General features: G+C 40.1%; 1 protein-coding gene across 15 annotated transcripts in view; it reads left to right on the top strand.

Moving 5' to 3' along the window:
- LOC140464970 (catenin delta-2-like) overlaps window positions 1-15,054 on the top strand; it is a 1,239,301-nt gene that overhangs the window by 1,175,322 nt on the left and 48,925 nt on the right. For all 15 annotated transcript variants that reach the window (XM_072560655.1, XM_072560657.1, XM_072560654.1 and 12 more), the window contains one exon: window positions 236-409. In XM_072560655.1, the coding sequence (XP_072416756.1) occupies window positions 236-409 (174 nt within the window). The remainder of the gene's footprint in view (window positions 1-235; window positions 410-15,054) is intronic.

Genomic DNA, 15,054 nt, shown 5'->3' with positions numbered 1-15,054 from the left:
TTACTTCCAAATTTCTCTTTCTCCCCATTGGGAAATCATTAGATGTCTTACCTCTTCTCCACTCCCAAATTGTGTTTGTAACCGAATGCTCAGCTGCTGTGGTACAAATCGGTGTTCTGTCATTCGTGGGTTTTGTACAGTGGCATTGCCAACATTCTGTGCTGGCTAAAGAAATTGTTGCAAGACACTTCACTTTACATGGAGATTTAATTTGTTTTCCCTCTTTGTTCCTTAGTGGGATGGTGTTGGACCGCTTCCAGAAGCAACAGACCCACCAAAGGGCATACAGCTCCTGTGGCATCCCTCAATAGTCAAACCCTACCTCACACTTTTGTCAGAGTGCTCAAATCCAGATACCCTTGAGGGGGCAGCAGGAGCCTTACAGAATTTGGCTGCGGGGAGCTGGAAGGTAAGTCATTCAAAGTTGTGCTTGCAAATATTATTTTCTGTGTTGTTTTTCCTGCCTTTAAAATTCTTATTGCAGTTATCAAATCCTTGAATAATTGCAGTACTCCCAACTCTACAACCTTCACTAGCCAACCCTCCCAAAACCTTTGCCCTCTGACAATTCTGGTGTCTTGTGCATCCTTGAATTTCTGCCCTTAATTCCTATAAAGCCTTCTCCAAATCATTCTGTCTCTTTGTCTCACCTGTTCCTTTCAGATATTCTACAGGTATATCTTTGCTGTCCTTACGTCAATCCATAGGTGGTTTAGTGTCTTTTTTTGCATTGAAACATTTTGCTGAGTCATTTGAGCTATACAAGTTTGTAAATTCATGTAGCTGTGCTAGCTGTAGTAAGGGGTTAGATATTGCCAGAATCTTTTAGCCAGTGGAATTTGTGACCCTTCTAAATTAGAAGCTCTACTGTGAGAGTACTCACTTTCATTTTGAATTATCAGTGAGATTAACCTGCATCCATTAAGCTTTCTTTACTCAATTTTGTTTCTGCTTTGTTCTGGTACTCTTGTGTCATTATCTCCAAAATAGTTCACTTGCAATATCTATTCAAAGAGAGCAAATTGGTGCCATTAATTTAGACAGACTAAACATTTCTAGTTTCTAGACAATGCTCACTATCATCAGATGCCTGCTTGTTAAGGGTTAGGTGGCAATAAATGTTCCCTCCAGTGCAAAAGAGTAGGGCATTGAGTAGAGGCTAAATATGGAATGGGAAAATCAGATTGTCATATACCTCCTAATAGCTTGTAATTGTTCAAGGTACATCTCAGTTTAGGAACAATGCCAGACATGACAGGCCAAATTTTTTTTTGGCTTGCACACTTGAGCCATGTGTTGCTTCACACACTATTTTTTGCTCTTGCATACCAGAGAGAGATACTCAGCGTAGTTTGTGATTCACACCAGAGTACATGAAGAGTAGACTGTGCGGAAGACAAATCTCGAACACAGTACCTCAGCTCCCAACAGTGATCAATGGTCCCTTGTACCTCGTCCTACATGCATCAGAGCTTGCTGTACCTCCCATGCCAACCATGCCCTTAAAGTCACCCATGTGACCTTGATATCCCCTGTGAATCCACCATTGCCAGTCACCAACTATGTACACATCATCAGATTTCATGCAATACTAATGGAATATACTATATATTCCTTCAAGGAGAAGAATATACCCCTCACCAACTGACAAATGCTTTCTTTTCAATGATATAGAAGATGCATTCTTCCAAGTGGAAGAAACCTTGCAATACTTGTAATCCTATTAGTTTGCGTCATGTCAACAGGACAATCTGATATAACAACTTTCGAAACTGTCATTCTTTCTCAAACAATGGAACAACAACTGTATTGAAACCCAATAGCAGTTGAAGCTCAGCTAAGCATTAATAATGTCCACCAATATCTAAAAAAAGAGTATTGTCAGAGAAAGATAAAACAGAAGGTGGTCATTTCAGTTTCACAGCAGAAAACCTGTGAATTGATGTAAGGGAAAGGTTATATTTTTACTCATGAGGACTAGTTTTTAAAGTATTAGAAGCACAAAGTATTGGTCAAGTGGTTAAGATTTTTTTAAATATTACATCTTGTTTAATCAGCCAGAGCCATGTGTTTTATAGTAGAAAGGATGGCCATACAGGCCGAGAGGACATTTTGCTACATGTTCCACTGCGTAATGCTGCTTTCTGACTTTGAAAAAATAGTGTAATGCATATGGGTAAGTACACATGACTGGGAACTGTAAAGATCAACTTCACTTTTCAGGATGATTCACTCCACTAAAAACCCATTTACATTACAACTCAACATCAATAGAGACATGCGAATGCGTGAAAACACTTTACACTCCCCTTTCGGTAGGTTCCAAACTCTTCAGCAGCATGTACAAATTCTTCACAAACTCTCAAACTGCCATGCTTCTAAGGAGCTTCGAAAGCCCTACACCACCAAATAAAATTGTTAAGTGATAGAAAATCCTGTTCCTGTGCCCAATTAAAAATGGGTAATCACAGCTTCGCCAGGACAGTCTGCATTTTTCTCACGAAGCACTCCCATCCCTCAAAGAGACCAGAGGAAAATGCTTACCAAATCAGAAATGTGAAGAAAAATTGGATTTCCTCTAGAAACAATCAAGTGTGGATATTCGAATGCCAAACTGCACTCCACGCTTGCACAAGTATTCAGCTCAGAGCAACTAAAGAAGATGAAAGAAAAGTACAGATCCACCAGTATTGTGCTGGGCTCAAGTGATTAAATTATGATGGCAGGTTGCGTACACGAGGCTTTTAATCCTTCAGGCGTAGCAAATGAATAAGTGATCTAATTAAGGTGTTATAATATTATTAAATGAATTGACACGTGAACACCTATAAATTTTTCCCTTCAGTAAGGCATCTAGAGCAAGGAGCGTAATGTTAAAATTATAGCTAGACCACTCAGTGGTGATGTCATTGCTTATTGGAGTTTAAGTAAATGTAAGGCTGCCTTATTGAAACACAAAGGATTCTTTGGGACTTGTCTGGTTGGATGCGATGTGGTTGTTTCCCCTTATGGGAGAGTCTAGGACCAGAGGGCAGAAGCTCAGTGTAAGGAAGTAAGGGATCACCCACTGAAGACAGAGACGAGAAGGAATTTCATCTCTCATAATGAATCTAATGAACCTGTGCAGCGGGCTGTAGAGGTTAAGTAATTTAATATATTCAGGGTTGAGATTGACATCTTTTTCATCAGTAAGGGAATCAAGGGTTATAGGGAAAAAGCAGTAGAGTTGAGGATTATCAGATCAGCCATGATCTCATTGAATGGCGGAGCAGACTCAGTGGGCTGAATGGCCATTTCTGCTCCTACGTCTTATGGACCTAGTACCTTATAATCAGAAGCCCTTCTTCAAATAGAGAAGAGTGGAATCTCCTGGATCTTTCTCTCCGAAAGCTGCTGAGACTAGGTCAATTGAAAATTTCTGAACTGATTTAATTGATTTCTTGCTAGGCAAGAGTATTAACGCGACAAAATGTCAGTGGGTAAATGGAATTAAGATACAGATCAGCCACGATTTAATTAAATGGCAGAACAGGCTTGAGGTGCTTATTGTCTGATTTCTCTTACTATATGCCTAAATATAAATGATTAAATAAAGCAATTGAAATGTAATGATTTTATAAGTAAGAAATTATTGACCAGCCCTTAAGCCTTTTAAATTCTCTGAGTTTCTTTTGTTCTGTATTATTTTATTTTTATTCTTCTCCATATTCAAAAGGATTGAATACCTCTTAAATGCTATAGCTGACTATTTTACACACAAAGAATTCCACAAAGTGATTTTTAAAATTTATTATTTGTGGGATGTGGGCATTGCTGGCTGGCCAGTATCTATTAGGTAGGTAAAAACAATGACTGCAGATGCTGGAAACCAGATTCTGGATTAGTGGTGCTAGAAGAGCACAGCAGTTCAGGCAGCATCCAAGGAGCAGCGAAATCGACGTTTCGGGCAAAAGCCCTTTGCCTGTCCCTATTTGCCCTTTGAGAAGGCGGTGGTGAGCTGCCTTCTTAAACCGCTGCAGTCCACCTGCTGTAGGCTGGCCCACAATGCCATTAGTGAGGGAATTTCAGGATTTTGACCCAGTGACACTGAAGGAATGGCAATGTTATTCCAAGTCAGGATGGTGAGTGGCTTCGAGGGGAACTTGAAGATGGTGGTCTTTCCATATATCTGCTGCCCTTGTTCTTCAAGGTGGAAATGGTCGTGGGTTTAGAAGGTGCTGTCTGAGGATCTTTTGTGAATTTCTGCAGTGTATCTTGTAGATAGTACACATTGCTGCTACTGAGCTTCAGTGTTGAAGGGAGTGGATGCTTGTGATATAGTGCCAATTAAGCGGGCTGCATTGTTCTGGGTGTTATCAAGCTTTTTGAACGTTGTTGGGGCTCCACTCATCCAAGCAAGTGGGGATTATTCCATCACATTTCTGACTTGTGCCCTGTAGATAGTGGACAGGCTTTGGGGAGTCAGGAGGTCTGTTACTTGCCACAGTATTCCTAACCTCTGCTGTAACCACTGTGTTTATGTGGTGAGTCCAGTTGAGTTAATGTGATAATTGAGTTAATTGCGACAATGACATGACAATCTGCTTCGTGTTGTTGGTTGAGGAGTAAATATTGGTCACAGAGTTATAAAGTCATACAGCATGGAAACAGACCCTTCAGTCCAACTCATCTCAGCTGACCTGGCATCTCAAACTGACCTAGTCCCATTTGCCAGCATTTGACCCATATGCCCCTGAATCATTCCTATTTATATAGTCATCCAGATTCCTTTTAAATGTTGTAATTGTACCCGCCATCACTGTTTCTGTTGGCAGCTCATTCCAAACATGCATCTTAGAGTAAAGGGAAGACCTTTTAGAACGGGGATAAGGAGAAACTTCTTCAGCCAGACAGTGGTAAATCTATGGAATTCATTGCCACAGAAGACTGTGGAGGCCAGGTCATTGAGTATATTTAAGACTGAGATAGATAGGTTCTAGAGTATCAAGGGGATCAAAGGTTATGGGGAGAAAGTGGGAGAATCGGATTTAAGAAACTTATCAGCCACTTACGATTGAATTGCAGAGCAGACTCAATGGGCTGAATAGCCTAATTTCTGCTGCTATGTCTTATTATCACCCTCTGCATGAAAGCATTACCCCTCAGGCCCTTTTTAAAGTTTTCACCTTTCACCTTAAATCTACGCCCTCTAGTTTTGAACATCCACACCTTAGGATAAAGATCTTGGCTGTTCAGCCTATCCCTGTCCCTTGTGACTTTGACCACACGTCAGCCTCCTATGCTCCAAGGAAAAAAGCCCCAGCCTATTCAGTCTCTTCCTATAACTCAAACCCTCCAGCCCTGGCAATGTCCTTGCAGATCTTTTCTGCAACCTCTCAAGTTTAACAACATCTTTCCTATAGAAGGGCAAGTAAAATTGTGTGCATTATTCTAAAAGTGGCCTAAGCAGTGTCCTGTACAGCTGCAACATGACCTCCCAACTCCTATACTCAACGCACTGACCAATAAAGGCAAGTGTACCAAATACCTTCTTCACTACCCTGTCAACCCACGACTCCATTTTCAAGAAACTATGTACCTGCATCCCTAAGTCTCTATGTTCAGCAACACTCCCCAGGGCCCTATCAATAACTGTAAAGACCCTGCCTTGGTTTGCCTTACCAAAATGCAACTCCTAACATTTGTCTAAATTAAACTCCAACTTCCACTCTTCAGCCCATAGATCCATTTGATCAAGGTACGGTTGTACTCTGAGATAATCATCTTCACTGTCCACTACACCACCTATTTTGGTGTCATCTGCAAACTTAGTGTCACTAAATAGCTTTTAGACTGTGGGTAGCATGCTGCTGAATCTGACCAGCACCTCACCCAAAGTCCCACTCATACATGTTGAAACACTTTGGCAGAATTAATAAATCAGGGGCTTCATAGTGATTAGTATTCTGTCATGATTAATGAAGGTCATGATCAGGGCCCTGGTTGAGATCAACTGACTCAGTAGCCCAGGTACTAAAGCCAAGATAGGTATGACTTTGTCTCCTGCTAACACAGAATTAACCGAAAAAGCCATTGGGCAAATCTTTTTTTCTTTATTCAGGTTATTGATTTCATTCACGCCTTTGGTTTGCATCTCACCTTTGTCCATAACTGACAGGAGAAGTAATTGGAATTTTTGGCTCTCAAGTTAATCTAATGTTGTTTTAAGACATTGTTTTGACATGTAAATAGGATGCTATTTGCATTAGGTTCAGAGTTTGGCAAACAACAGCTGGAAGTCAAGAAGTTAGCATCTTAAATCCCATGTTAGGTCTCGGTTAAATAGATAAAGCTGCTGCTGTGTAAAAGCCCAAAATATTTCAATCAAATGAAGGTTTGATGTTCAAATTCTACTGTCATTAGCTTGTCTTAATAATTTCAACAGGCCTTGCGAAGGCAAGTGAAAAATAAGATCCTTTTTCCTGATCTTGGCCATTCAGCAGTGGAAGGTCTTGACCTTTATCAATTGAACTTACTAAAGGGGATTGCCAGTAACCCCTTAAAGATACTCTGTGTCTCTAAGATCTTTCTACACTCCTGTCTTGCCAACATATACTGAGGGCTCTTGTGGTGTCCCTACCTCTGAGCTAGGAAACACAGGTTCAAGTCCCACCTCTTCTGGACATGTGCAATAACATCTCTGAACAGGTTGATATAGAACATACCTACAATCGTATAATGCAGAAAGAGACCATTCACCCAAATGGAGCTTGTGCTTGCTCTTTAAAGAAATTATGTAATTAGTTCTTCTTTCTTGCACTTTGCCCAAAACTGTGCATTGTTTTTCCCTTTGCAAGGATTCTTCGATTGCGTTTTGAAATTTGTTTCTGATGCTCAGCTTCCAACACTTGATAAGTAATATATTCAAGAATGTGGTTTTAACAGAATGTTGTTTATCTCCTTTCAAGTTCTTTTGCCAATTATTTGAAATCTATCTACAATAAACACTCTGCCAACAAAAATAGCTTCCCTTTGTATATAAGAACAGTTCCTAATTTTCAATATGGATTCAGAGCTTTCTCTGAAAATCCCAGGAATACTAGCAGTGTGTATAGTCAGGAACATAGATTCAAGTTCTGAATTCGGCCTTTGAAAGGGCATCAACAGGATGGCCTATTTTGAGGATTGATGGCATCTGATTTGCTAGCTTCAAAATATTGACTAAAACATTGGAGGAGACTGCAGGGTTACATCCACACAGTTCTGATCGTGATATACACATCAATGAAACCAAAAGATTCTCACCTGGAAGGTTAATGGAAAGGGCTTTAGGGTGAATACCTGCTGTAGTAATCAAAGGGCTTTTTTATATCAGACTGCTGCAACAACAGCTCTGGTTATGAATCTCAATAAGAAATGTTCCACACACAATTTTCTTTGTGTTATATTCCAACTGTGCCAACTAACACAGGCAAATAAGGTTAGAGTGCTGCATTTAGTGCACTTTTTCTATATGTTGATAAAGTGCACCCCCAGAAAATCTCCGCGTATACTTGGCAAATTTACCATAGGAATTCAACAGGTCACTTCAGCTGGTAATGAGATGTGATGGAACAAAACTTCATCTTTGTCTCAAATCCTTTCCTTCCAGTAGATATTGGTGGGTTGACTACCAAATCCTATCAGGTATTTGATTTAAAAAGTAGTGGTGGAGTTTGCATGGAGATAATTACTATGCAAAATGATATCAAGCTGAGAATCAGAACAAGGGACAGTGGTTTCTGGGGATTTGTAAAGAGGAAAAGATATCCACTACATCTCTTGTGCTTTTGAAGTGAAACTTTACTTTGACTCTTTACTTTGACTTTTATACCTATGGGAGGTAACATTCTCCTAATTAAGAGTATTACACCTGGCTTACAGATACCCATTCAATGGATCGTATGTTTGGAACAGTCTCAAAATACAACCCTTCCTTCAAGGCAGACAATGTACAGTCACAAGTATCCCATTGAGACTTGGTGAATAGAGGACAAAATGAATACATATTTGGTCTTAGATTTACAGAACACTAAAATATGCTATTAATTCTATATTTTCTTAAGGATAGATCCCAAGATTCATTTACATTTTTAAAAACGTGTTTAAGAAGTTTGGAGATCACTAGTTAAGGTGATAACACTTCAAGGACTTTGAGGATTCTTTAAACTGCAAATCGTTGTTCTCCCTCTCTGTACTAGACATTGTCCCTTTTAAACATATGACTTAATGTTTGTGTGTGTGATTGACGTCATGATTCTTCTTATTGTTTTCTGTATCAGCAGGTAACAAAATTTCTCTTTCTTTCACTCAACCTTGGCAATTGCTACTTCACTTTCTAGCAGGCTATATTTGATTCATGATTAAAAAGAAAGTTAAAACATTAGTTGGGACCAATCAAGAGTGAGTTAAAAAGAGGGAAGTCCATTCTCCCTCCTCACCTGGTTTTTTCACATTGTACAGCTTAAGTGCAATGACATTGCTAAAAATAAATATTGCTTTTCTTCAAGGGGAGGCAATGGTGTAATGACCATGTTGCTAGCCTAATAACCTAGGCTTATGCTATGGGAACATAGGTTCAATTCTCACCATGGCAGATGCTCAAGTTTAAATTAAATTTTTAAAAATTGAATTAAAAGCTTACCTAATTGTGACCATGTGGATATTGTTGTTTGCCATAAATTCCCATCTGCTTCAATACTGCCCTTCAAGCGAAGGAAATTTGTCATTCTAACCTGATCTGGTCTACATGTGACTCCAGACGCACAGCACCAAATGACCCTTAACTGCCCCTCTGAAAAGACCCTTGGAAGCTAATGGCAGTTAGGGGTCCGTAATAAAACTGGCTGAGCAAGTGACCCCTACATCCCATGGACAAGTAATAAAGTAACAAGGTAATTTTACGTTCAGAACTTTATATTTAAAAGAAAAGAGATAATTGAGTATATTACAATAGCTGCCATCCAAAGAAGGAAAAGTTGACTGCAGCACACTTGCTCTCAACTTTTTGCATTATCAGTTCTTCACAATGAGAATTTCCTTTGTGAACATGTCACACTGTAATTGCCAGTAGAATTGTTGCAGTGTTGCCAATGATGGGAGGACTTAATTAGAGTGTGACAAGTTTACATTAGCAAATGGCAAATAAGAAAGTCCACATAAGAGATTACGATGATAGAAAAAGAAAGACAAAATTTTAGCCCCTCAACGTATGCCTTTGTCCAGTTGCAGCTCACATGAAGACGACACTAGTTTTGATTCCTTGGGTGTAATTCTGACTTTGGGATATTGAAATGAATATAAATGAAAATCAAGTATTGGAGATGATCAATTATCAGCGTTATTTCTGTCCTATCATTATTTTTCTGAGACTTGTATCCTGTAAAGCCTCTAGAATGTCCATGTATCATTGTAACAACACAAGTCTGCAGCAAATATAAGTTTCAGGATTCACCAGAAACTTAGAAATTAGGCTACTCCTCAGCATCATAATTAATTGTGACCAAAAATCACCTCTGATCTACAAGTGGTTGTGCACAGAGCTGTGGAAGATGATCCCAAGAGAGAGAATCCACATGGCCATCAGACAGAACTTGTTCTTCAGCATTACACCATGGAGTACAATTTTGACACGTGTTCATGGTTCCGTGAGAGTTTATTGCTTTTGTTGTCACAATGAAGTTGTTGAGCATTCGAGCATTAGTCATTTCTGGCTGCCCTGCTCATCAAGAAAATAGCTGTAAATTACAGGCTATATCTTGCATTCTCAGTGCCTTTGTTGTTTTTTAATCCTATGGGGTTACAGGTTTCACCAGCATGGTCAGTTATCCATCCCTAGTTACCCTTGAGAAAATAGTGAAGAGCTGCCATCCTGACCACCTGCATTTCAGTGACGGATGCATTCCTAAAAGATAGACAAGGAGTTCCAGGAACAAAAACAGAAATTGCTGGAGAAGCTCTGCAGGTCTGGCAGCATTTGTGGAGAGAGATCAGAGTTAATGTTTCGGGTTGAATGACCCTTGATCAGAGTTCCGGGATCTTGACACAGCAACAACAAACGAATAGTATTAATATGTTTCCAAGTATGCATGTTATGTGCTGTGGAGGTGAGCTTAGAGGTGATGATGTTTTCACCTTGCCCTTCTCTGTTTGGATAGTGGAGGCCACAGATTTGGGAAGTGCTACTTGAAGAACTGTCATGCATCCTGTGGATGGTACACACTGCATGCATAGAACACAGTGGTGAAAGTAATGTGTCTGGTTGCGTTCCATGCAAGATTCCTTGTTGATGACCAGACTAAAGTTAGAGATACTAGATGTAGTAATTCAAAGTGACACTTTTTACAATCTCATGAAAATAGCAGCTGCTAAATTAGAGTAGGATGTGGAAACAGTGAAAAATAATGTTGTAATAAAACACTGGGACACGCTATTGCCTTACCGCAACCTTTAATAAACTGCAGTGCTACAACTATTGATTTTTAAATAGAATGTATTAATGTGTGCTGTGATATTTTAATAAATTAAAGCCCTTTTGCAGCAGAATGACTTACCATTATAATAATATACTCTGTGGTGGACAAATACCATTCCGTTCCTTTTCTGAAGAGACACAATCTGTCATTTTCTTAATATCTGCAGTTACAACAAAGCAAGTTTACACTAACAATTTCCATTATAGTATGGACATTGAATTTGATAATAGAAATATAAAAATAACAGATGACTTTAAAATGAAGCTTCAATACATCTGTATTCTCTGATCAAAATTCTAACTCTGTGGCACTTAAAGATTGCACAGAGCTTGCTTTTTTTGTGACTAAGTGTGGAGGTGGGACTAAAAACAAAAGCTCAGGGGGAAGGGTCAGATTTTCTCATGCTGTTACCTTCTTCTTAGCTCATTGCAGGTGCATGAATGGATAAAAACAGTAAATTTAGGGTCAGATGGACAGAAAATTCTGTCTTCGCCTGAACTAGTGAGCTCCAACTTGCAGGCGCCATTATAAATGACACACAGACAACACTTCACTCTCTGAAACCCAGGAGTGCTGCCTCTCACACATCAGATAGCATTCCCACTCAAAACAAAAGAAAAGTTACAGCACTTGCTTGGATTACCTACAGTGTGGAAACAGGCCCTTCGGCCCATCAAGTCCACACCAACCCTCCAGAGAGCAACCCACCCAGACCCATTCCCCTACATTTACGTTTGACTAATGCACCTAACGCTATGGGCAATCTAGCATGGCCAGTTCACCTGACCTGCACATCTTTGGACTGTGGGAGGAAACCCACGCAGACACAGGGAGAACGTGCAAAGTCCACACAGACAGTTGCCCAAGGTGAGAATTGAACCCGGGTCCCTGGCACTGTGGGGCAGTAGTGCTAACCACTGAGTCACCATGCCGCCCACTTAACAGCTCACTAACCTCGCTTCACAAATAGATGAACATACGCTTTGCTTGGAGTGAGACAAGGACACAAAAACAAAAGATAACTTCAGGTAAACAACTCAGGCACACAAATTATATAACGCTTTATTGGTTTTCATCAAGTGCAGCTTTTTGACAGCACTGAACTACCTCTCATTTAGAACCTTTTAGCAGTCCTCTATGCCCTGTTCTTCCTACTAGCAAAGCACTCAGGCAATTATAGGTCTAGGACTCCTCCTGTATCTGTCAATGCAGGCTTGGTGCTCATATACCCGTGCTGATATACCTTAATGATCTTCTCATTCAGCAGCGAAACAATGTGTGTAATCAGCAGGAATGTTCCCAGACAGTGGTGGGTGGGGTTCACCTGTCATAAGGAATAGGCTGCAGGACATCACAGAGAGCATGCTTATGCTGGATTATCCTGACTGTGTCAAGGCCAATTTAGGATTGGCCATCCTGCTCACAGTGTGATGCATTTACATTAACTGGGAATGACAAAAATCAAAACATATTCCAAAATTCCCATTTGGACAGCAGCCTATGGCTCATAACTGGCAATAGAAACATGAGGAACAGGAGTAGAATATTTAGAAGCTCAACCATATTCCACTATTCAATTAAATTATAGCCAATGTACACCCCAGTTACATTTATTGACTTTTATTCTTTTTCCCTTAATATCCTTCCGAAATAAGGAAATTCCTATTGTTTAAGCATCTACATCCTTTTAGGGGAGAGAATTGCAGATTGCTGCTAATCTTTATATGAAAGATTACCTAAAAGGCTTAGTACTATGAAAATAATTCCAACATGCGAGGGAATTAATGAGCATTTATTGTACGTTAATGAATGCTCAGTCAGGAATGCCAGTGCACCTGAAAGCTTTAAGCAAAATGTTTACTTTTCATCAGGAAAGCTCCATAGAGTCATACAGCACTGAACTAGACCCTTTGGTCCTACTCATCAATGCCCACCAAGTCTCCCAACTTGAACCAGTCCTTTTTCCTGAATTTTGCCCATATGCTTGTAAACCTTTTCTGTCCATGTACTTGTCCAAATGTTTTTCAAATGTTGTAATTATACTCACCAGTGCCACTTCTTCTGGCTGTTCATTCTGTATATGCACCTTCCCCTGTGTAAATATATTGCCCCTCAGGTTCCTTTTAAGTTGCCTCTCACCTTAAACTTTTCCTTCTAGTTTTGAACTCTCCTACTGTGGAGAAAAGACCTTGGCTATTCAGTCTATCCATGCCCTCATTATTTTATAAACCTCTATAACGTCACTGTCAGCCTCTTACACTCCAGGGAAAAAGGTCCCCAGACATCCAGTCCACTCATGTAAAAGCTCCTGAGGCAAATCCATCAGCACTCTTGACCAAATTTGAGGTCGTAGCTGTAACAGTTCCAGCCCAGCTAGAAGCTCATGCAAGCAGCAAGAGACCAGATCAATGCTAAACCAAATCCCTCTTACTGAAGCAGCAGCTGCTATCGTCCTGTTTTCATTCCACAGTAGCCCAACTTTGAAGAATATAGTTCTTCATTCTTGATTCTTGTTTCAGAGGAAGTTGTCACCCTGTTGAATCTGTTAATATTATAAACATCTCTCTCAATACACTAGGAATTTGAGTAATTCTTTATCACAGGGTAACAATACCTACATAGTACATGGTGCTCTAGATGGGGTCTCCCCAAGAATATACTATTTTAATTCACTTGTGGTATCTGGGTGACACTGGCTAGGCCCATCCCTAGTTGTCCTTGAAAAGGCAGTAGGCCTTCTTGAACTACTGTTATAAATTGCTTTAGGTAGACCCACAATGCCATGAGGGAGGGTGTTCCAGATTTATGATTCAATGATACTGAAGGCACAGTGATACATTTCCTCATGTGGTGAGTAGCCTGGAGGGGCACTTGTTGGTGATGATGTTCCTATATTGCTGCTGCCCTTGTCCTTCTAGGTGGTACTTGTCATGAGTTTGAAAGGTGTTGTGTGAATTTCAGCAGTTCATCCTGTAGATGGTACACACTGCTGCTACTAAGCATCAGTGGTGGAGCGAATGAATATTGTGAATGTGATGCCAATCAAGCAAACTGCTTTTTTCTATATGGGTGAGAAGCTTCTTCCATGTTATTGGAGTTGTATTCATCCAGTCAAGTGGGGGGTATTCTCTCACATTCCTGACTTGCATCTTATAGATGGCTGTCAGATTTTGAGGTGTAGGGAGGTGAGTTCCTAGCTGCAAAATTCCTACACTGTGACATGTTGTTGTCGTCACAGTGTTTATAATGCTAGTTCTAATCAGTTTGTGGCCAATGGTAACCAAGTGGGAGAATCAGTACTGGTTATACTATGTCAAAGGGTGATGGTTAGACTCTCCTTCATTGGAGATAGTCATTGGTTAGCATTTATGTGGCTCAAATGTTACTTGCCACTTGTCAGCCCATGCCTAGATATTATCCAGGTCTTGCTGGATTTGGCTATGGACTGCTTCAGTATCTGAGGAGGTGTGAATGATGTTGAACAGTATGCAATCATCAGTGACTATATCCAATAATGATTGTATGATGGAGGGAGTCTTTGATGAAGCAGCTGAAGATGGTTGGGTCTGTGACGTTCCCCTCAGGGACTCCTGCAGCGATGTCCTGGAGCTGATGACTGACCTCCAACAACTACAACCATCTTCCTTTCTGCCAGGTATGACTCCAACCAATGGAAAGTTTTCCTCCCAATCCCTGTTAACAAGTGGCGTTGATCTCAAGATCACTCACTCTCACCTCACCTCTGGAATTCAACTCATTCATCCATATTTGAACTAAGGCAGTACTGAAGTCAGGAGCTGAATGGTTCTGACAGTACCCAAGCCAAGTCTCAGAGAGCAGGCTATGCAAAGCCAGTCTTTCTTGACAGCAATGTTGATGACATGTACTATCACTGCTGAAAGAATCAGTAGAACTGAAGCAAAATTCCAGTCAGCCCTGTTGCAATAAGGATGAAGTCAGCCTATCTGACTAATGATTGAAATTTGTTTTTCTATTTAAAGAAAGGTCTAGCTCCTTTTAATCTTCCTTCTACCATGCTGGTGGTTGTATGATAGACTGATAAAATAATTGTTCAGTAATCATCAGCCTCAATCAATCTGTCTGAATCAGACCTGCTTAGGAGGGAAAGAAAGCACGATGGGTACACAGCTTTAGGAAGCTTTGGTCGAAGGTAGAATAATTGTTGAGTCCTGTTATGCTAATGTTATGCATAAACATTAGAGGATTATAAGAATGGTTGCTCATGCACACTTATACATATATTCTGGAAAATACTGTTCATCAGCATGTGGCCAGACTCATCTGCCTTTATACGCTCTGTAAGATCTCACAACTGTCTGAACCTCACAAACATCTGACACTTATCATATTTCAATCTACTTTTACACCATTCTGCAAGAAATCTAGCCAGCTTGCATTTGAATCCATCAACATTAATTGTTTCCACTGTGAAGAATTTGATAAGGACTTATGGTTGTTAAATTCTCATTGTGAGAAAGTCTCTAAGGAATCTGCTTCCATGAATTAAGCACAGGCTCATTAATAGCCTAAACTTCCCAAC

The sequence above is a fragment of the Chiloscyllium punctatum genome, chromosome 41 (assembly GCF_047496795.1).
Source record: "Chiloscyllium punctatum isolate Juve2018m chromosome 41, sChiPun1.3, whole genome shotgun sequence".
NCBI lineage: Eukaryota > Metazoa > Chordata > Chondrichthyes > Orectolobiformes > Hemiscylliidae > Chiloscyllium > Chiloscyllium punctatum.
The sequence above is the reverse complement of the archived record's forward strand: the minus strand, read 5'-3'. Positions and strand labels throughout refer to the sequence as shown.